The sequence below is a fragment of the Phyllobates terribilis genome, unplaced genomic scaffold, assembly GCF_046119375.1.
Source record: "Phyllobates terribilis strain yellow unplaced genomic scaffold, ASM4611937v1 Scaffold_2__4_contigs__length_985480577, whole genome shotgun sequence".
Classification (NCBI taxonomy): domain Eukaryota; kingdom Metazoa; phylum Chordata; class Amphibia; order Anura; family Dendrobatidae; genus Phyllobates; species Phyllobates terribilis.
The window spans coordinates 218,289,801-218,314,212 of NW_027362762.1; the positions used below are offsets into that span (position 1 = coordinate 218,289,801).

Consider the following 24,412-nt stretch of genomic DNA (forward strand, 5'->3'; position numbering starts at 1 on the left):
CGGTTTGGCTTACCGACTCCACAGCCCTGGTCACCATCACAGGCCTAGGTGTAAAATAAGATCATTATACAGATCTCTGTGCTGTCTCCACAGATATTTGTACATTGCAATAAGATCGCCCCTAAGCCTTTGTATTTCTAAACTGAATAACCTCATGATTGATAACCTGTCTTGGTACTGAAGTTCACCCATTCCCTTTTATAACCTTTATCCTTCTTATATACTGGAGCCCAATGTTGATAATAGTATTCTAAGTGTGGCTACACTAGAGACAAATAACAAACATTGCTATTACTCACCCTCTCCAGGCTCAGCGGCAGCTCTCAGCTACTGCCATTGGTGATAGTTTACAGGCTGCAGCGATGACATCACAACTACAGCGCACGTCACCACTGCAGCCAATTACTGTCAATGTAGATCAAAAGTAAGAATCTACAAAGGTTAGTCTTATATCTGTCACTTTTTCCTTTTAGCCTTGGGTTGCCTCGCCCTTTTCAAATTCTTGACTTTTGAACTGTATTCCCTTCTCTCCGTCCGCTGACAGTGACTGGCAAGCCTCTGCCTATACACGCATGCAGTTTATCACATATTTGCGGTGATTGTCCCCACCCTTTCCACTTTCTGGACAGAAGAACAAACATATAAAACTAGTGTTAGGAGCTAATGCCTCCTCAGTTTATGGAGTTCAAAGGAAAATGGATCAATCAATATATATATTATGTATATGTACTGTATATATATACACTGCTCAAAAAAATAAAGGGAACACTTAAACAACAGAATATAACTCCAAGTAAATCAAACTTCTGTGAAAGCAAACTGTCCACTTAGGAAGCAACACTGATTGACAATCAATTTCACATGCTGTTGTGCAAATGGAATAGACAATAGATGGAAATTATTGGCAATTATCAAGACACCCTCAATAAAGGAGTGGTTCTACAGGTGGGGACCACTTGGTCACTTATGAATGTTAGTTGTGCTTTCACACTCGTGGTAGCATGAGACGAACTCTACAACCCACAGAAGTTGCTCAGGTAGTGCAGCTCATCCAGAATGGCACATCAATGCGAGAAGTGGCTAGAAGGTTTGCTGTGTCTGTCAGCGTAGTGTCCAGAGGCTGGAGGCGCTACCAGGAGACAGGCCAGTACACCAGGAGACGTGGAGGGGGCCGTAGGAGGGCAACAACCCAGCAGCAGGACCGCTCCCTCTGCCTTTGTGCAAGGAGGAACAGGAGGAGCACTGCCAGAGCCCTGCAAAATTAACACCAGCAGGCCACAAATGTGCATGTGTCTGCACAAACGGTTAGAAACCAACTCCATGAGGGTGGTATGAGGGCCCGACGTCCACAGATGGGGGTTGTGCTCACAGCCCAATCCCGCGCAGGACGCTTGGCATTTGCCACAGAACACCAGGATTGGCAAAGTTGCCACTGGCGCCCTGTGCTCTTCACAGCTGAAAGCAGGTTCACACTGAGCACATGTGACAGACGTCTGGAGACGCCATGGAGAGCGATCTGCTGCCTTCAACATCCTTCAGCATGACTGGTTTGGCAGTGGGTCAGTAATGGTGTGGGGTGGCATTTCTTTGGAGGGCCGCACAGCCCTCCATGTGCTTGCCAGAGGTAGCCTGACTGCCATTAGGTACCGAGATGAGATCCTCAGACCCCTTGTGAGACCATATGCTGGTGCGGTTGGCCCTGGGTTCCTCCTAATGCCGGACAACGCCAGACCTCATGTGGCTGGAGTGTGTCAGCAGTTCCTGCAAGATGAAGGCATTGAAGCTATGGACTGGCCCGCCGGTTCCCCAGACCTGAATCAGATTGAGCACATCTGGGACATCATGTCTTGCTCCATCCACCAACGTCACGTTGCACCACAGACTGTCCAGGAGTTGGCGGATGCTTTAGTCCAGGTCTGGGAGGAGATCACACAGGAGACCATCCACAACCTCATCAGGAGCATGCCCAGGCATTGTAGGGAGGTCATACAGGCACGTGGAGGCCACACACAATACTGAGCCTAATTTTTGTAGTGTGTTTTTTCACTTTAATTTTGGGGGTGACTCCAAATCCAGGCCTCCATTGGTTAATAAATTTGATTTCCGTTGATAATTTTTGTGTGATTTTGTTGTCAGCACATTCAACTTTGTACAGAACAAGGTATTCAATGAGAATATTTCATTCATTCAGATCTAGGATGTGTTATTTGAGAGTTCCCTTTATTTTTTTGAGCAGTGTATATGTATATATAATATTTCTAGCAGTATAAAAAGGCAAAACAACTTTATTTGATTTTTGTAAAATAAAAAGGTCAAATAGGAAACAGTTTTGCATAAATATTAGCTTCCTATCAACAGCATTTCTTTTATGAAGCATCCATTTGACAAATATGTAAAAAAAAATTGGATTACAAATCTCTTTATTTCAATTACTAATTTCTTAAAATAAATATTCCCCACATTCGATGGAGGATACAGACTAAAGAGGGTACCTGTGAAAGAACAGTACATAGGCCTTTTGTAGTCCAATTGCTCATCATAAGGCACCCCTTTATATGTCTATGGCAGAAACTGCATGCTGCTTTGATTGGCTAAGTCAGAGGTCTCAAACACGCGGCCCCCGAGGCTGCTTAATGTGGTCCGCAGGCATCGGAGCCCCTGTAATGATTGCGGCCTGGTCCTGAGGGCCGCTGAAGTCAGTGATTCTTTTTAGTTGAATGTTCTACAAGTTTGGGACCAGCATGGGCCATTACTACAAGATGGGGACCAGGATGGGCCATTACTCCAAGATGGGGATCAGGATGAGCACATTACTACAAGTTGGGGACAAGATGGGCACATTACTACAAGATGGGGATCAGGATGAGCACATTACTTCAAGATGGGGACCAGGATTGGCACATTACTACAAGATGCGGACAAGGATGGGGACATTACCACGAGATGGGGAATCTACTACAAATTGGGGACATTGCTATAAGAAGTTGTTCAGAATTACTATATGGTGCAAATTGTAAGAAAAAAAATCACTGTATGTGGCCAATTAGGGGACACAAAAAGAAAATAAAAATTGTAATAACTGTAAAACTGTAAACTTGCAAAAACTATAAAACTGTACCATAGCCCATAAAATGAATGCCATGTAAAAGAATAAAATAAAAAAGTCAAAAAAGTTCAAAATATGAGGTGTATAGAAAAAACAACATGGCATTATTCAAAATTTCATATCATCCTGCAAAGAATGCAGCTTTTCAAATTCACATGTTTTCTATGTGCGGCCCATATACTTAGCCGAGTTTGAGACCCCTGGTCTAAGTGGTCCCCTTACCTCTTAGCCCCCTGTGCGCTACACAGGTTGCACCAATGGTATGTCTATCCTTGATAAAATGTGTGAGTCAAATGCAGTGTGAAGATACCCTTACTTCCTTAAACCAGCTATACAATATACTTTAAATGTTTTGTTGACTTGAAACCCTAAAAAATATGAACATTCACTAAGCGTAGAAAAGGAGAGTAAAAATTTGGGATTCGCTGCTGCCTCACATCAATTATATGGTATGGAAATAGAATTCAGGGGGTTCTTTGGGCATATAATATTGATGACCTATCATTAGGGCAGGTGCAGATGGCCATAGATTATTATTATTATTTATATTTTTAGAGCACCATTGATTCTATGGTGCTATACATGAGAAGGGGTTACATGCAAAATACAAATATGAAACACAGTGAACAAACTAACAGTAACAGATTGGTATAGAAAGGAGAGAACCCTGCCCTTGCCGACTTACATTCTGCAGGATAATGGGGAAAGAGTCAGTAGGTTAGCAGGTTGCGGCAGATTCGTTGGTGGTGAGGTGGCAGGGTTCATTGCAGGCCTTAAGCTTTCTTGAAGAGATGGGTTTCCAAGTTTCATCTGAAAGTTCAGAGTTGAGGGTTACATATAAGCGTATAAGAAATCGTCCGATTTTCATCTAGAAAGAAAATGATAATTTTTCATCTGTATTGTCATCTCATCTGTATGCAATCTGCATCCATTTTTTTTATACATGAACAGTTAATAAAATTTACAAGACCAAGTACAGTTTTCCATGTTAAGAATTAATGTATCCATAAAAATCCAATACTATTTGGATCATCCTTATGGGATTTAATTTTTTCTTGCGCACCCATAGACTTAAATATACGAGTCTCATCCAGAAGACAGAAGTGGCTAGTGTGTCGTTGCCACATTATGTGGGACATTCTGAGACTTTGTGCCTGTTCCAAATTAAAATGTAAAATTCAAATACGTGCACATAAGAACTACACTGATACTTTAAGAATCAGGGCAGGTTTGTGTTTATTACATCAAAGTAAAAGATAAACCGCTGCACTACCGTACACTGGTGCTCGAGTAAGAGCCAAACCCATATGATCGTAGGAAATAGCCTCGGCACTCACAAAGTTTTCAATATGCAAGGATTTTAATGCAATCCACAGAAAACATAAACGTTTCGGTCATATAGACCTTCATCAGTAAACTGTTGTACATAGACAAAAAAATCTAAAAATTAAAAATTAAAAGTAACATAGAGTCAGAACATAAGAGGTAAGGTTTCTCAGCAAAAGTGGTGTCACATATGTGATAACACAGTATATACCTAGAGAATGCAGCGATATAGAAGCATAGGGCAGCAATCGATATAGAATAAGCATCACCTACCAGGCTGCTTGTCAAATGGTAGAAATAAGAAGGACCCAGTGTCCCTAGTTGTGTAGATCTATATGGAGAAAGACATGGGGCTAAGTATATATATGTGTAGAATTAGCATGTTACATGGCAGAAGATCGATAACATGGTTGTCATGCCTTAAACCCGTATAGGAAAATAAAGTCTGCAGCAGAACGCGGTATCCTCAGCTGGTTACAGGTGCTGTGTCTGTGGTGGTGAAGTGGGTCCTATCTAAAGGGAAAGGGTGGGACTATCAGCTGTGCTCGGCCAATAGCGGCAAGTGAAGATGCATCAGTGCGCGCTGGCCGGAAGTGCTCCTGAGACGTCACCGGAAGTGACGTATCGCTATGCGGAAGGGAGGATTCCATGCGTTCCACACACTAGGAAGAGTGCGTTCCACAGACCCGGAACTGAGTGTGCACACTGGGAGGCATACATTCCAGGGAAGGAGTATGCTTGAGCAGAAATTCTGATTGGAGAGACAGCTTGGCATAGGAATGTAGTAGGACCCAGAGGTGAGAGAGGAGGGGAATACCAAAAGATGGAATATCTGTAATAAAAAGGAGGGAAAATAGATTAAAGCAACCACAGGTATAGGAACAAACTTAACTCCGTTACAAAAACGATATGGACATGTCGTGTCAAATATTGAAAAAAATAGAACGACAGCATGCTATAACAGTCCCGAGGCCTGAGGAGAAATACGACCTCATATAACATACTTGGAATCCTATAAACATGAAAGCAAATCATACTCTCTATTAAGTCCTTTTGGTGATAGGGACTGTAATTCGTGTATCCAGTAGGCCTCTCTTCTTTTCAGCATACGGACCCGGTCACTCCCCCGGCTTGGTGGCAGTTCCTGTTCAAGGACCTGGTATTTAAGTTGGGAAGTATTGTGGCCAGAAGTGATAAAATGATGGGGGATAGGAAGCAGTAAATTCTTGCAGCGGATGGTAGATTTATGTTTGGAAATTCTGTCTTTAACTGGCTGGGTGGTCTCTCCCACATAGATCAAGCTGCATGGGCATTTGATGAGATATACAACAAAGGCACTGTCACAGGTGAAATAGTCCTTAATGTTGTATCTCCTGCCTGTATGAGGGTGGTGGATAACACTGCCTTTCAACACGTTATTACACTGTTGACATTAGAAACACGGGAAAGTTCCCATTCTGGGATTGTGAAGGAATCTTTGCTTAGGTCCCTGCTGTGTCGTGCCGATGTCAGCACGTATTAGGGAGTCCCTAATATTGGGTGCTCTCTTGAAGCAAGGCATGAAAGGTTGTTGAAAAGCAGTGATGGTAGGGTACCCTGTTTGTAAAATATTCCAATATTTGCGTATGGTAGTATGTAAAATGTAGGCATAGGGATGAAACGTATGAACGAATGGGATGCAGTTTTGGTTATCGGGGTGAACAGTTCATACGGTTGCCTGTCTGTTGTTGTAATGCGGATGGGGGGTATCCCCGTTCCCTGAATTTTGATTACATCTCTTGTAGTCTCGTTTTCACGAATAGATTCATTGGTCACAATTTTTCTTACCCTCTGAAATTGTGATTTGGGTATAGCTTTTTTCATGGGTAACGGGTGATTACTGGAGAAATGTAACAGGCTTTTTCAGTCCGTGGGTTTACTGTAGAGATCAGTTGTCAGGTAACCGTGTTCATCTTTTATTATCATCTTGTCAAGGAAATTCACTTTGTAGTGATCATGGGTCATGGTGAAACCCAGGTAGGGCCACGCTGAGTTCATCATGTGAAAGAAGGATTCCAGGGATTCCAATGGGCCCCCCCATATGCAAAAGATATTGTCAATGTAACGTTTCCAGAATAGGGAATGTTCTAAAAATAGGGAGTTTGGATAGATGACCTGGCTCTCAAAAGCGGCTATGTAACAATTTGCATATGGGGGTGCTACATTGGAGCCCATGGCTGTGCCCTTGATTTGTAGGTAGTAGGTATCTTGGAATAAAAAATAATTCTTGGTAAGTACAAGGGTGAGTAGTTCAATACAGAGGTCTGCAATCCGTGGGTCTGTATGAGATTCGGTTAGAAGGGCATGTACAGTGTTGATACCGTGGTCATGGGGAATGGACGTATAGAGATTATTCACATCGAAGGAGACCAAAAAGGAATCCTTGGGAATCCGGTTCAGATTGGTTAAGGATGTCAGAAACGAACCTGTGTCGAGTAAAAAGAATGGAGTCTTTTGTATGAGGCTTCAGACCAAAATCCAGCGAGTGAGGAGACTCCAGCGATGTGGTGTAATTAAAATTTCCATTTATTTGAAGGATGATATTTCCATTAAAAATTCACTTACAAAAAGAGCCAATTCATACCATATGGGCAAACAGAGTAAAAAAAATGCTACGCGTTTCGGCTTAGAAAAGCCTTAATCATGGTATCTTTTGTATGAAGCGTGTAAGGATTTTCTCTAGAAATATAGAGAGGGGTGACCGTACTGACTCCGTCGATGCCACTATTGGTCGCCAGGAGGGTCAATCAGGCTCTTATGGATTTTGGGCAGGACATAGAAGACTGGTTTTATCAGGTATTTTTTTGTAAGGAATTCGCTGGTTTTGATATCGATAGTGCCTGCCGTGAGAAACCGGTTGATAACTGGGGATATCAAGTTGTTGTATTGGAATGAGGGATCGTGGGGTAACTGACGGTAAGTGGTATTATCATTTAGTTGACTGTCTACCTCTTTAATGTAGTTACTCCTATCCATGACTATGATGGCTCCCCCTTTGTCCGCTGGTTTAATAATAAGACTTTTGTCCTCTTTGATGCTACTAAGAGCCTGCTGTTCAAGGGGAGACACATTGGGTTCAAAATGGAGTTTGCCCCTATCGACTTTAGAACGAAGTTCTTTAAAAGCAGTGTCTACGAAACCGATGAAGGTTTCCAAAGCATGTGTTTATTACATCATCGGTCACTTATATATATAAATATTTCTTGGACATTCATTGTAGCAATATAATTGGCTCAACTTATCACTAAATATGTGGTGGCATTAGCATACACATACATCTCATTGGTTAAAGGTAATTCTGTCTACACCCATAAAAGCAGTCTTGGTATGTCTCTCACTTTCTAGTTTCGTCTCTCTTTCCAGTGTTTTCTCCAAGTGTTTAGACAAAGACATTCCAAATACTTCTTATCTCACACACACACACATACTGGCTCAAACTGCATTTAAGAAAGCAGAAGATGGACTTAGAATATCAAAGATGGAGTCAGGATAGATAAGATAGCTCCTGCTCTCACAAGTGCATGCTGCAGTTTTTTCACAAGGACATTTGTGACTTGGGAATTGGGAATCAAACAGTATTGTATCGTTGCTGTTACTTTGCTATGCAATTAGGTTTGCCTTTTAGAAGTTTGTCCTCCCTCTCTCCCTGTCTGCCTCCCTAGTTTTGATGTCAGTAACCCCTACCTTCTTCCTCATTCTGTGTATGTCAGCCATGTTAATAAGCTTATGTCTTTGCATCTCTGATTCAGAATAGTTTTTTTAACTACTGTGATTGTGAATAACTTCAAGAATTCAGCTTGAAAATAAACCTTATGGAATCTTCATACGTACCTCTGCAGTCGAGTCAAGCTAATTAGTACTGTTACATAGAGACATCCATAGAAACGGTGTTTCAAGAGCCCCACACTCGCAGCCTAGTTATGAAGTCAGAATATTGGTCCTAGTGCTGTCTGGGTGAGTTTTTTCACGGACAGCACTCTGACTGAAAATCTGGTCATGTGAACATATCCTTAAAGGTATGTTCCCACAATCAGGAAAAAGTGCGTTTTGGAAGCAGCATATGTTAGCTGCGTCCAAAACGCTGCGTTCTAATCATCACACAGGTAAATCCGCATGTGTTCAGTTTACCACATCCAATATATTCTATTATGGAAATTTCTGTTGCGGAGACTAGCGTCTCTGCAACAGAAACTGACATGTTGCGGCTCGTAAACCCGCACCGCTGGTGAGTTTACGCAGCATCAAATTGAAGCACATTGGTCATGGGATTTCTATAAATCCCATCCCCTGTGCTTCTGATGTAGAACGCAGTGTTTTGGATGCAGCCACCCCTTAGCTACAAAACCTATTGTAAATGCAGCATTTATTATGGATCATGTTGTATGTGTGTTATGTTTAAATATTAAATGTTAAAAGTAATGTATATATTGATTCAGTGTTAATTATTGCAATCTCTATCATATTGCAGCTCAAGTCCCTGCCAGGTTTTTCAACCAAATCCAGTAAAAAGAGAAAAACTTCTCAGAAGTAAGAAAGTCTTAAACAAATGCCTAACAGTTTTATGTATAGTTTCTGCAATCGCCTTACATTACTAATATAGCTATTTATAACGTGTCCATAATGTACCTTTCCGGGCCTCCGATTTTACATGCAATTTTATGTTTTGGGTATACACAAAATCTGACAAAAATTGCCATGCTATATTGAATACCATTTTACAGAAAAATGAAGAGATGGTAATGTAGTTCTGCATAGAGATACCATGCGGCAGCACACATACCGTATTTTTCGGACTATAAGACACACCGGACCATAAGACCCACCCAAATTTTGGGGTGGAAAATAGGAAAAAAAATATTTTTTATAAGACGGGGTTCCATCTTATAGTCTGAATAGGTACTGTATCTTACCTGGGGGGTGGTGGAGCAAGGGTCACAGGAGGCAGGGTCCTTCAGGAAGCCAGTGGAAGTGGAGGAATGCTGCGGACCCTGAATGCAAGAAGCTGGTGCTTCAGCAGCGGGGAGTTGCGGTGCTGGTGGAGCAGGATCGCAGGGCCCTCTGTTCCCTCCCTCCCTCAGGAACCTGGTGGCTGCAGCAGAAGAGGTGCGATGTTGTGGGGTCGGTACCTGACTGGGGCCTTTGCCTAGCTGGGGCCTGTGCCTGGTCGGGGCCTGTGCCTGGCTGGGGCCTGTGCCTGGCTTGGGCCTGTGCCTGGTCGGGGCCTGTGCCTGGCTGGGGCCTGTGCCTGGCTTGGGCATGTGCCTGGTCGGGGCCTGTGACTGGCTGGGGCCTGTGTCTGGCTGGGACCTGTGCCTGGCCGGGGCCCTTAGCCTGGCTGGTTCCTGTGCATGGCTAGGGCCAGGGCCTGTGCAGGGCTGGGGCTGGTGCCGGTCTGCGAGCGGCGTTGGGTGGTGAGGCAGAGCAGCATGCGTGGGTTTCCAGCCATCTTCCTGAAGCTGTGATCTACAGGAAAATGGCCACTGGAGCTCCCGATCTGCACATGTACAGGCTCGGGCGGCCATTTTCCTGTAGATCACGGTCTCAGGAAGATGGCAGCGCACTCAGGAAAGCCGCGCAGGCCGCTCTGCTTCACCGCCCGACGCTGCTCTCAGCCCGACACCAGCTCCGGCCAGGCACAGGTCCCGGCCCCAGCCAGGCCCAGGCCCTAGCCGCTCTGCCTCACCGCTTCACCGCTGACAGCATCTCACCTCTTCTTCTGCTGCCGCTGCCGCCACTGAAGGAGGGAGGGCACGGAGGGCCCTGCGATCCCGCCCCACAACCACCGCAACTATCTGGTAAAACAACGTTCAGACCACAAGATGCCCCTTCCCCCCATTTTCCTCCCAAATTTGTGGGGGGGGAGTGCGTCTTATGGTCTGAAAAATATGGTAGTGCCTAAAGCCACGGCCCCACTATCAGTATTTGGTCAGTATTTTTTCTCAGGAGTGGGAGCCAAAACCAGGAGTGGGTGATAAATGCAGAATTGGTGCCCTTGTTTCTATTATACCTTTTCTCTGATTGTTCCTCACCTGGTTTTGGCTTCCACTCCTGAGAAACAATACTGACCGAATGCTGTCCAAATACTGATACTGGGGCCGTCGACTAAAACTGAGTAACAGGGAGCTTCTATGAAAGTTGTGAGTTTGAGTCTTTACTTATATACAATACTGATAATAGACGGCTCTAATCTTATGGCCTTTGTGAGGGAGGTATACTGTATAATTTCCAATATTAAAAAAATCACACTTTGCTGCTGTTCTGTGAATTAAAATTACTATGTATACTGATTATGTAATTGCGGATTCATTATTAAAATACTTTGCAACATTTCAATATTTTAGAATTTCAATGACCCCCATGGATCCGGAGACAGGAGGTTTTTAGTTACAGCTACTGATGGACAATAGGATGCAAATATGCATTACCTTGTAAGCAGGGAAGTCAAGCTTCTTAAGAGGGATCTGGCAATAGGATCAACCCTCCTTGACCATCTATATGGGCATGCAGGTCATAGAGAGTTGAATAACCTGATACATTGATATCTGTGATCCAATGTCTTATTCCAGAGAAATCCACGTTTTTCTTATATGTAAATGAGCTGTTAAGGTCTATGGGCCGGACATGGATCTCCCTGAGCATCTGCCTGCAGAGCTTATTTTAAATGAAAGGGGGATTTACCATTGTGAACTATGTAATGACTGCCAGTCTGATCTCCTGATCTCACTGCAGAGTTGTGCCAGCTTACAACCAACAAAGTACAGCAAAGGTGTACTTTGTTTTATTACAAACACTTATGCAATTTTCTTCTCACAATGCTGTAAGCTCTGCTGTACTTCTCTTACCCACACACTAACTGCCTGTAGATGGAAGCTGAAACACTGTGAAAGGAGAACTGCAGCTGCAAATGTGTTTGTAATGAGACAAACTTGAGCTCTACTGTACTGAGTAAGTTGTAATCACACTTATGTCTTCTCTAGTCCAGGCATTTTGTAATCACACACAGCTATTCTGTAAGATCAGGAGAGTAGAGAGCAACCATTACATATGTCACGTTGGTAATGCCCTCTTTTATTTAAAATAAGGAGGCAGATTCTCATGCAGATCAGTGTTTGGCTGATAGATCTCATCAACTCATTTACATACTGTATTAAGAAAAATTTTGCTTTAACTGTAATAAAACATCGGAAAGCAAATATCAAAGTACAGTGATCCCTCACTTATCGCGGATATTACGTTCTAAACCCCCCGCGATAGTTGAAAATGCGCGAAGTAGGAACCTTACTTTTATTTTCGTGTTTATATATATTTTAATGCTTTATAAACCCTTCCCACATACTTATAAACCATTCCCAGTCCCTTATTCACCTTTTCCACACTTTTATAAACACTACTTATGTTCTTAAACATATTCTGCACTCTTAAACTTACGTAGCTTTAACAGCATACTGTTCTCACCAGTGAAATACAGTACAGTACTGTATACTGTACTGCAACTTGAATGATGATGAATTAGCTGTTCAGTACTGATGACGATGAAGGTGAGATTAATGTACAGTACTGCACAGCAAAGAAGAGCATTACAGCTCTTCTAAAGGCACCACTTCATCAGGGCTTCTTCAGGGTTAGTATATTCGGCGGCGTCCGTAACTTCTACTTCCGCTAAAGTCATAGGCGTATCCGACCTCTTCATTCGAGTGATGAATATGGTTATGGGGAGTTGCTGGCGCTGCTTCGTCTTCTGATTGAGAATGTTTTTGTAAACTGACATGGCACTGTCAATTGAATTTGCAAACTGCAACAAACGAACCATATGAGGGTCCCATTCTTCAGCCACTCGTTGTAGTTCTTTGTCCAATTTAACCATGGTTGCAAGACGATCAAGTGTTAGGCCAACCTCCTCCTCTTCTTCAACCCATTGTTCTTCTTGTTTCTCATCCTCTTCCTCACTTGCAGACTTAGTCAGCTCCTCCAGGTCTTCATCTGTCAACGGTTGAGAGTGCACATCGATCAAGGTATTTACGTCTTCAGTAGTCATGTCACTAAAGCCCTCTCCTCCCAGTATTTTTGCCAGCTTCAGGCCTTATCCACTGCAGATTGATGAATTTCATCAGGAGAGAATAACTTATAATCATGGACCACTTCTGGCCACAATTTTTTCCAGCTGGCATTCAAAGTCTGACTCTTCATCTCCTTTATGGCCTTTTGAATATTTTGGAGACACACTGCAATTGTGTACTCACCGCAGTACACCTTTAGCAAGAAGTCTTCATCTGAGTCCATAGCTTCAACAAGGTTTTGCAGAGTGTTTCGGGTGTAGAGCGCCTTAAAAGCCTGAATAACGCCTTTATCCATTGGCTGAATGAGTGATGTTGTGTTTGGCGGCAAGAAGTCAATCTGGACGTTATCATACGTCAGGTCAGCAGCATTGTCCATTAGCAGAAGCACTTTGAAATCAAGGCCTTTCTTTGCTAGATAAACCTTAACCTCCGGGATAAAACATTGATGAAACCAATCAATCGTGAGGAGTTTCGTGATCCAAGCCTTAGGGTTGTGCATCCAGTGCACAGGCAACATATTCTTGTTTTTGTTTTTTAGGTCCCTTGAGTTTTTGGACTTACAAATAAGCCCTGGCTTTATCATAAAACCCACAGCATTCCCACACATGATTAAAGTCACCCTATCTTTTTGGGCCTTGAAACTGAGGGCTTTTGCTTCTTCCTTCATAATGAAAGTGTGAGACGGCATCCGTTTCGTCCATGTTAAAAACTTGTTCAGGCTTATAGCCTCCTTCCTCGATGATGTCTTTGAACGTGTTGTTCACGTACTCGTCGGCTCCAACTTTATCCGCAGAGGCATCCTCACCTTGCAAATTGTCAAACCAGCCCTTGCTGGCACTGAATGGTGTTGGTCTAGTTGGAGAAGCACTCGAAGGTCCTTTTCAGCGGCGGCGTCCTCTTCTTCATTCTCATCAGTGTCGTGATCATCCCTTTTTGCTGCTAAACGATCATACAGTTGCTTGGCCTTCGTCCGGATGGTGTTTGTATCCAGCGAGATATTTTTTTTTCTGCAATCGTTTATCCACACAGCTAATGCAGACTCCATCTTCACAATGATCTTATTGCGGGAAGTAACTACCCTCTTTGCTGTTTTGTTGAAAGTCACTGATGCCGAAGGCCTGATATTCTTCTCGTCTTTCTTTATATAGCGAACTGTAGACTTGTTGATCCTGTAATGGCAGCAAACAGACGCATAGCTTCTCCCTTCCTTCAACATGTCGAAAAGTTCCACCTTCTCTTTTATGGTAAGCATCTTCCTCTGGCGCTTGGGTTCATTGCCAAAATCCTTAGAAGATGCAGAACGTTTGGATGGCATCGTAGGGCTTGCAATACTGTAAATTCTAATGCTGAACGTATGCGGGATAGCGGAACGACTGATGCTACGGTTACTGAGCCAATCGGCTCCCAGGATACACTAGACAATGCTCTGGTTGGCCGAGTGCCGTGTACAGTACAATATCGCAAAATCCCGCGATATAGTGAAAAATCCGCAATAAATCATTAAATATAATCCCGTGATACTTTGAGGCTGCAATAAGTGAACCGCTATATACAGAGGGACTACTGTATAATTACGCCACTCCTGAGAAAAAATACTGACCAAATACTGACCAAATACTGATAATGTGGGGCCGTGGTCTTATATATGAGTCTGTATGAAATTTGGAGGACTACAGCACAATTTTAAGGCCCCGATTCATAAAGCAGTAAATATCCGCCTTTTTTTGGGCAAAAAACGTTTGAAATCTCATTAAATTTTTGCACAGCGCAAAGGTGCACCTTTTGATGCTTTATACCAATTTTGGCCAGCTCCACCAACTTTTTTTTAAAAGTGAGTGGAGCTCAGACAGGACAGAGCTTGGCCAAGCACAGCCGACAAGTTCATCATATTTTACGCCACCCACTAAAGTGATGTCATTTACAACAGAAATGTACTTCAGTCCTTGACTGTATGGCGCACAGTAGCTGGAAGATGCGTGAAATTCATTAAAGAGAAGCATGTCACTTAATATATTTGGTGCATCTTACTCCTGCGCACAGTTCATCAAGACTGGTGTGCAAAACACCAAGCTTGATGAATCGGTGCCAAAGAGTCATATTCATTAGATATGAGTGAAAAGATTTGCACTACCCTGGTCTGGCGCCAATTTCAGTACTGTGTGGCAGCCATGCCAGGACAATGCGAACTTCCTCATTTGCCACTCAGATGCCACCTTCCTTGGTGCCTCTTGCGATAACTACTTCCCCACATCATCATATCTGTGTATGAGGCTTAGTTACCAGCCATCACAAGAGGCATAAAGGATGCCATCATTTGAGTGCTAGGTTCACACCTGGCACTCGAAGTTCAGATTGCACTCGACCAGCTGCCATGGAGTAGCGAAGTAGATGAGGGTAGTATGAATTTTTTTGCTCATGTATAATATAATGTTCAGTATACACATTCTATCGTAGACCATGAAGACCATTGCTTTTGTTATAGCACGCAAAACATCACATTTACAGTTGGGATCATTTGAAAAATATATTTCTGCGTCTAGATATTGCTGTTACACACTGGTTATGGTACGTACCACCTAACGTTCTTTTAATTCCCTCTCAAAATGACAATTTTTTGCCTGGTTTCCAAAATAGGGGAAATTATTCCACCACCCTTCATAACAAGGATCCAGCCGGTAGGACTGAGGTACCAGGTACGTGTGCCCACTGGTAAAAGATACATTAGGTATACGAGCATTGTGCAGCCATATCTAGACCCAGAAGTATTTAAAAAAAAGAATAATTACTTATTGCATTTTGTGTCATCTAATATAGGAATTTTAATATTTAATTGCAGAACAGTCCTTTTTAGTGTACTAATGTAATATTTTGCATTTATTGTAGAAACTGTGATTTTTTTTTTTTACTGTGATTTTTTTCCTTTTAATATTCTTTTTTACCTAATGTTCAAACATTACCTTGAATAATTCATGCACTTGAAAACAAGCTCAACAGCACCCTATAGAGAACATTTAGGAAGTTGTTCATTAAAATGACATTTCAGGGTAAAAACAGACAATTTGGAACACGTTTCATCTCCCAGTCAGATGGTCAAACTGTGAATCTTGTTTTTGAAGCTCTACGATTACTTTACACCGCTTTTACAATATGCTAACCTTTAATGTTGAGAAATCAAACAAAATTTCCAAATTGCTTCTTCTTCACTGATGTTTATTATTTTGCAAGACTTCTTATAACCTGGAAAGAATTACAAAGAACTTCCCACTGTGATCTTAGCCTTCATGCCAAAAACACATACCTTTTATTTCATAAACTTGATTAATCTGACTTGCAGTGCCTTACTATTCATGCTAAAATTACATGAAAGTCTATAAATAAAAATCATTACTAATGAAAAGGTTTTAAAGGGAATCTGTCACCACTTTGGTGTTATCAGACCTCTACTATGGCCATACAGGGTATAGAAAAGTAAATCTATACATACCTGTATGACCCATAGTAGAGGTCTGATTGCAGAGAAAAGCGCTTTAATCAATTCTATTTTGTACAGGCTTGGTCCAGGGGGCGCCAAGCAATCCCCGCCTATGTGCTTATTATTCCCCCAAATCCCCTCCTATATGCTTAATTATCATATTCCCCCCCTCCCCTGCACGTCACAGGACCCTATGACGTGCACTGTGCTCCCTGACTTCGCGAGCATGCGCAAAGCACCGCTCACATAGAGCTCACATAGAGCGCGCTTTGCTTCATCCCAGCCCGGTCTGCCTGTGCACTGCGCTGCAGGGTTCTATTGTGCAGGCGCCGGGAAGTAACAGTGACTCCCCGTGCCTGCGCAATAGAAAACTGCGGCGCAGTGCACAGGCAGACCGGCTGGGATGAAGCAAAGTGTGCTCTATGTGAGCGGCTCTTTGCCCGTGCCCGGGTAAGTCAGGGAGCACAGTGCACAGATGCCAGATTCCCTTTAAAGAAATCATTAAACTAATAGCTGCTAAAAGTGGTGTCTTCTAAGTTTTATCATTCTAATGTTTCTAAAATCAAAAAATTATCTTGATTAAAACGTCCTACATTTGTGTCTAGAGTTACTATTCTAATAAAAAAGAAATTCATTGCACTCTAATTGCAGTGAATGACTCGTCATTTGTTAGTCATCTATTGGCATGTGGGAACAATTATTTATTACCTATATACAGAAGAGAGCAACATTTTGCCCCCACTGTTGAAGGATTGGTTTAATATTTGTACCTTTTTCCTAAATAAATGCTTGCCATTTAATTACTAATAAAAAATTAATTAATTGCTTATTACAATTGGAATGCCTCAGATTTTTTTTCTATTTGCCATATGAATTGCAGGATCCTTTCACTTGCCACTAAGGAGAGATGTTCCAACATTCTTTGTAATATAGCTTTTAGGCTTTTAGACTACGGCCCCACTATCAGTATTTGGTCAGTATTCGGTCAGTATTTTTTCTCAGGAGTGGAAGCCAAAACCAGGTGAGAAACAATCAGAGAAAAGGTATAATAGAAACAAGTCACCAATTCTGCATTTATCACCCACTCCTGGTTTTGGCTTCCACTCCTGAGAAAAAATACTGACCAGATACTGATAGTGGGGCCGTGGCCTTAAAGGGAATCTGCCATCACATCTTTGCGTCAAAATTTGAGAACAACATAACATTTGGACAGAGACCTGATTCTTCCTTGATAGTTTTGATAAAATCACTGTTTTATCTGTTGCAGCTCTGCTGCTAATCTTCTCAATGATGAGCTCCATGTAACCTCACTTGTGCCGTTGATTGCCAACTTTCCATTTGCAGCTATAATCCTATAATCCAGTCATAGGCAATTAATTTATTTGAGAGGCCACATGAAAAACCGTGACTGTTGTGGAGGGCCAGACCAATAGGCTGAAATTGATTCTACTCAATATTAATATTAACATATTATAATTATTTTATATTAGTATTAATTGTATCACTTAATATTGAGCAGAATTAAGTATGCTGACATCCGCCTCTATACCGTATGAGCCCACACAGCCCCCCTATATGTCGTATGAGCCCACACACAGCCCATATATACCGTAAGAGCCCACACACAGACCCCTACATACAGTATGAGCCCTCACATAGTCCCCTGTATACAGTGTGAGTCCACGCATATTTCCTCTATATACAGTATGAGCCCCCACATAGCCCTCTCTATACAGTGTTAGTACCCACATAGCTCCATATATATACAGTATGAGCCCCCACATAGCCCTCTGTATACAGTGTTAGTACCCACATAGCTCCCATATATACATTGTGAGCACCCACATAGCCCCTATATACAATATGAGCTCCCATATAGCCTCCTAAATACAGTATGAGCATCCACTTAGCCTTCTAAATACAGGATGTTTTAATCAGTGATCCAAAGTAATACAACAATAACACATTGTTTTTCAACTTCCATTTTGCAATTTCAAAGAAGAAACAGAATAAACAGCATATGCAGCAATAAAGGCACCTCTAATTAATGCTTGGTTGCACACCCTATGGCATTTCTGAGAGCCCCCAAATGTTTCTTGTAGCCATCTATAAGCTTCTTGCACTTCTCAGCTGGAATTTTCTCCCTCTCTTCCTTTGCAGTTTGTTCAAGCTCTTGAATGTTTGCAGGGTTCTTTTTTTCCAATGGGAGATTTCAACTCACCCCAAAGATTTTCAATGGGACTGAGGTCAGGACTCATTGCTGGCCATTTTAAAACAGTCCATTTTTTCAACCATTCCTGTGTACTTTTGGATGTGTGTTTTGGGTCATTGTCTTGCTGGAGTACCCATGATCCTCTACTTAAACCAAGTTTTCTTACACTGGGTAGGACATTTTACTCTAAAATTTCTTGATAATTCTCTGATTTCATGATTCCTGTGATACGGTCAAGGCCTCCAGTACCAGACGCAGCATAGCAACCCTAGGGCATTATGGATCCTCCACCATGCTTAACTGTTGGGAAGGTGCTCTTTTCCTTAGAAGCTTCATTGCGTCGTTTGTAAACAAACTGTTGCTTTGCATTGCCAAAAAGCTCTATTTTTGTTTCATCTGTCAACAGAACATTTTCTCAGAAGGATTGTGGTTTGTCAAGGTACTCTTTGGCAAAGATCAGTCTTTCCTTTTTATGTCTTTTCTTCAGCAATGGTTTCTTACTTGGCCTTTGCCCATAAAGCTCTGCTTGGTTTAGTGTGTGGCATATGGTACTTGTTAAAACCATGACCCCAGACTGTTCCAGGTTGGCATTCAGGTTTTTGGATGTTTGATGTGGTGTTTTTTCCACCATTCGCACTACCCTTCAAAGACATCTCTTGTCAATTTTCCTCTTTCCCCCAAGTCCAGGGAGGTTCTTGACGGTTCCATGCTTAGCAAACTTCTTAATAACATTGTGCACTGTTGAAACTGGGATACCAAGGTCTTTGGAGATGGCCTTATACCCTTTGGAAGTCATGTTTTTGCTAATAATAGGAGTTCTGATGTCCTCAGACAGCTCCTTTGTTTTCACCATTGTGACAAAGGAACAGGGCCTGCCATGTGGCTTTTTAAAACACTGAAGTCATCATTCATTGGCTTATTCATGTCACATGGGCACCGACAATCACAGGAGAATCTCTTTTGTGATATACCACAGGCGGGTCAAAATGTGTTTCCATACTAAATTAATGTAAAGGGTGCCAATACCAGTGTCACAGCAAGCTTTAGGTTTTTCTATTTTTCCATCCCATTGTTTTTAGTTTTCATTTATCATTTGCTCCTTTGTATTTAACACGAGTGCTCTATACAAAAAAACTTTTTCACTTGATTCATTTTTTTCAGGAGATATTCCACATTATGTACTTAAACTTCATGGGTGCCAATAATGATGAGCAGGACTGTATACAGTATGAGCCTCCACATAGCCTCCTAAATACAGTATGTGCCCCCACATAGCCTCCTATGTTCAGTATGAGCCCTCACATAGCCCCCTACAGTTATGTCCGAAAGTATTGGCACCATTGAAATAGTTCCAGAAAATGAAGTTTTTCTCCTAGAAAATTATTGCAATTACACATGTTTTGTTATGCACATGTTTATTTCCTTTGTATATATTGGAACAACACAAAGAAACAGAGAAAAAAAAGCAAATTGGACATAATTTTACACAAACCCCAAATATTGGCCAGGCAAAATTGCTGACACCTTCAACTTAATGTTTGTTTGCACTTTCTTTGGAATAAATAACTGCAATCAATCGCTTCCTATAACTAACAACAAGCTTCTTACACCTCTCAACTGGAATTTTGGACCACTCTTAGGTTAAGTGCACACGTAACATTTTTGTTGCCTTTTCGCGGCGAATTTTCCACTCAGAAATGCATCAAAAATGCTTGGTAATCGGTCTGCCAGCTAATGTAATAGCAATCCTGATGTGCTGTGCACATGATGCGGAAATTTCCGCTCAGGATTGTCATTGTGTTTAAAAACGCAGCATCAGGTCTTATTCAGCGTTTTTTTATCCCCATCCATCACCCTAGCGCTTAAGATCACTGGCATATTCGCATCTCTTTCTACTGTTTGTCCCTTTGGGACCGCTGGTGGAGCTGCTTTGGGTTTTGTTTAATATTACTTACTATTTTGGAGGAGCTAAGTGACATTTACACTCACCGCTGTTGCAAAGACCTGCCTGCACGTCGTCTAGGACCTGCATCACATGATAACTCATGTGACAAACCAGGAAGTGTTTGGGGAGTGGCACAAAACTGGCTGGGCTCCTTTGCATCTCCAGCCAGACAACACGGCATTCAGGCTTTCACCGCAGTTGTGCAAGGGTGCGCAACTATCGGGGTGAGTGGCCTTTTAGCCCCCAATTACTTTTCATTTAATCTCAGGTGTCCTCACATTGCGCTCCTGTCTCTTTTTGTCTTTCTATAAAAACGCAACATGTCCTTTCTATGTAGCGTTTCTGCAGTGTTTCCCACCCTTTGACTTTAATTGAACCGCAGCAAATCCACAGGTATAATATTTATACCTGCGGATTTGCTGCAGTTCAATTAAAGTCAATAGGCGGGAAGCGCTGTATAAATGCACATAGAGTGGTACCCGAGTCGGCTGGGGAAGACTACTACTCCCATCACCCGACCACCGTGCCCGCTGATAACAGCGAGAGCGGCTGAGGGGAGCAGTAGACTCCTCAGCTGGGCCGGGGCTGCGCGCTGTATAAAAAAAAAGGGAAAAAATAAAAAAAAACACCTATCCTCACCTGTCCGGCGTCCCCTGGTGTCCTCTTGGTCCTCGCGATGTCCCTGGCGATGTGTTCAGCACGGCGGCTGACAGTGCACTGACGAGAGCGCTCCCGCTCCTGGCAGTGTACAACGCTGCGCTCCCAGGACCTGAAGTCACATGAGCTCTCAGCTGAAAGCTCCGGGACATTCACTTTATGGCACCGATGCTGCGTGGGAACATTCTCAAGAATGTTCCCACGTATCACTAATGCTAAGGTCACCGGAGCTGATCAGCTGATCTTCAGCTGATCAACCCAAGTGACCTCACTCCTGCAGTAGAGCAATGTACACTGACAGGAGTGATTATACACTCCTGTCAGTCTACATTGCTGTCTTCTACAGCAGTGACATCAGTGATTGCACCTGAAGAATATCTCTGGAATCCGCCCCTTTCTCACCTTGGAAACAACAAAAACCCTCACTGTTGCCCTGATCCACTCCCGCCTTGACTACTGTAACTCTCTATTAACTGGCCTCCCCTCTCTCGACTTTCCCCCCTCCAGTCCATCCTTAATGCTGCAGCCAGGGTCATCTATTTGGCTAACCGTTACTCAGACTCCTCCGCTCTGTGCCAGTCATTGCACTGGCTGCCCATGAATTATAGGATCCAATTTAAATTACTTGTTCTCACCCACAAAGCTCTCCAAAGTGTGGCACCCCCCTACATCTCGTCCCTCATTTCTGTTTATCTGCCTACCCGTTCTCTACGCTCCGCAAGTGACTTTCGACTAACATCCGCACTAATCCGTACCTCCCACTCTCAGCTTCAAGACTTCTCCCGAGCTGCACCTATTCTTTGGAATGCTCTACCCCAAGAAATTAGGATGAACCACAACTTACACAGTTTTCGGCGCTCCCTAAAAACACACCTGTTTAGGGCGGCCTATCACCTTCCCTAATCGAAGTACTTTTATCTTTTTATAGCCCATCCCTTATTTCTCCAAACATAACTCTCCACCAAACCAAAAAGCACTACAGATACTGGCTGGTGATGAGCTCATACAGCCTTTAGCTATCCCTCATCCCCTCAAGATGGCTGGACCATCCTTGTAAATAAGCCATTGTACTTTGTGTCACCCCCACCTCATTGTAGATTGTAAGCTCTTACCAGCAGGGTCGTCATTATTTTTGCTGTAATTATTGCATTATCTTTAGCTATGTTACTTATGACTGTTGTATATGAACCACTGAATTGTTAAGCGCTATATAAATAAAGATTATTATTATTATTATTAGAAGTGACCCGGATCGCTGAGGGACAATCTGGGGTGCGTTGTGACAGCGGACACGTGAGGGATATGGTTGTTTTTTATTTATTTTATTTTTTTCAGAAGATCGAGGGATTTTTTGACTGGGCAATAAAAAAAAATAATATTAAACCCTTGTGTATTTTTATTTCATTAAAATACTTTATTCTAGCCGTGTCTTTTATTGAAAAAGTGGCGAAAACTTTACTGCGCGGTTAGTAATGGGGGCCTAAGGAAAGGAACACTTATTACTAACATTGTGCCTGCCACTGCCAAGTCAATCACCTTTGATCTTCTATCATTGATGAAGAAGGCTAATATGTTATACACACTATAATAAGCAGTGCCCGCATTCTCCACCAAATAAAAGCAGCCAATGTCAGTGACATACTGTCAAAGATGTTTAGCAAAATTCTTCTACATACTATGTAAACTATGCCTTTTGTTTCTGTAGTTTTTTGAGATCTAAATTAATACTTTAGCCTTACTAGTAAGCCTGTACATTAACAAGTAGGAAGGGCAAGGGTGCATATGCAACACACAATATAGTCAGTATACAGCTGTTCTTTTAGTAAGCAGATGGAAAATTAAAATACAATAATTGAAATCAAGCATTTGCATAGTAATCTTGACTCAGCTTATGCTTCTAAAATAGTTATACAATTACACAGAGCATCTGTGTTACATACAAACTGTGTTACTTTTGTAATGACTTCACAGTGACATTTGTCAGTGTGTCCTGGGTATAAAAAAGCAAATTAACAATGCAGGCAAACTTTGTTATTGTCTTCAAGTGGCAAGAAAAGAGGAAGAGGATTATGACCACTTCAAGCAATCTATGAGCCTAGGACGTATAGATCTTCCTCCGAGCAGACTAGGTTAGTAAAAAAAAGCTGAAGAGGTTGTCTTAAGATGTAAAAGAATTTAATTGAAATCAAATCATTGATAATGCAGCAATGGAATTTGAGACTCTGCAATATGTCCCTTAACCCTAGAAAATATTATTTTAATACATGTATTGTTTTATTTTTTTATATTTTAATTAGGTCATAACTTATAATGTAAAAGTCAGATAAGAGCTGGTTACTATTTAGGGAACAAACTAGCTGATACAATAAAAAACAATTTTACATATTTTAGATAGTAAAACATCTTAAATCAACTTTCCCTCCGCCTCCCTATAGACTTAGGACATTTATTAACCAAAATGGATGGGATGTAGAAAAAAAATGTATTTGTAGGTCACATTACATCCTTTATTTACATGGACACCCCATTGATTTAAATGACCATTATGATGTGATCAATTGTTTTTCTGCAAGAGGACTGAACACTTAAAACTGAAAATGGAAAGGAAGTGCTGTGATTCTGCTGTACAGTAAAGCTTTGTGTGTTAATCTTCATGCAATGTGAGTTAAGGCTTGTTCGCACATAGCGTTTTTGTGGGGGAAAAAAACTTTTTACAGTAACAGTAATCTCTTTCACACATTGCATTTTTTCCTTGTAGTTTTTTTCGCTTCCATTTTTTTTTACTGAAAAGTGGTGTGCTTGCTTCTAATTCAATAAAAAGACCCCTGGATGGTCACAAGTTTTATTCAAATTTATTGCTAAGAAACAGATTCGGAGACGCGGATGCAAAATGGAAACGGAATCCATGTCTCACGGATCTCCATAGATTGTGTTAAACGATTCTGATGTACAAAATTCTATTAGAATAAGGCATGGTCTGAGTCAAACTGATCTCGCTATTGTATCCATGATTTTAACGGATGTGTGAATACATCCACTCAGACATTTCACACGGATGTGTGAGAATATAACCTTACATAGAGGAGTTACTTCAAGTTCAACCTTTTAACTGTCTAAATATGGGTCCCCAACCTTTAAACAATAAGCATTCTTAGATAATGAGTGTCTTGTAAGTTATTCATGACTTAATGGTATTCTAGAGTTTAGCAAATCAAGCTAATATTGTAGTGAGCAAATAGAAACTATAGATGTCAAGAATATCCGGAAACCTCTGATTATCATATAGTTCCCAAATATGTCACTAGAGAAAATACAGATTATACAGCTGCAGTGGGCGAACACAGCAATGAAGCCCACCGCACTTAGGCCTCATTCAGATGCCCGATTTTTTTTGCGTAGGAGAAAATTATTCTTTTGAGACTCTGACCAGAGTTTGATAAGAGTGTTATATAAGTGTCATCTGATTTTCTCGTACGTGGAGAAATTTAAAAAATAAATTCCACCTTCTCCATTCTGACAGTCTGTGATGTCATACAAGTGCAGTTTCAATTTTTTTTTTTTAGGGACCAATTGACTTGCACTGCTGATTTTGATCTGA

At 41.8% G+C, this 24,412-nt stretch overlaps 1 protein-coding gene across 5 annotated transcripts in view; it reads left to right on the forward strand.

Moving 5' to 3' along the window:
• Window positions 1–24,412, forward strand: part of EPSTI1 (epithelial stromal interaction 1) — a 183,399-nt gene that overhangs the window by 20,711 nt on the left and 138,276 nt on the right. For 3 of the 5 annotated variants that reach the window (XM_073663902.1, XM_073663906.1, XM_073663905.1), the window contains 3 exons: window positions 8,940–8,998; window positions 13,677–13,772; window positions 22,860–22,943. In XM_073663902.1, the coding sequence (XP_073520003.1) occupies window positions 8,940–8,998; window positions 13,677–13,772; window positions 22,860–22,943 (239 nt within the window). Of the gene's footprint in view, window positions 1–8,939; window positions 8,999–13,676; window positions 13,773–22,835; window positions 22,944–24,412 lie in introns of all 5 variants that reach the window. The other 2 variants (XM_073663903.1, XM_073663904.1) reach the window with 2 other exon arrangements.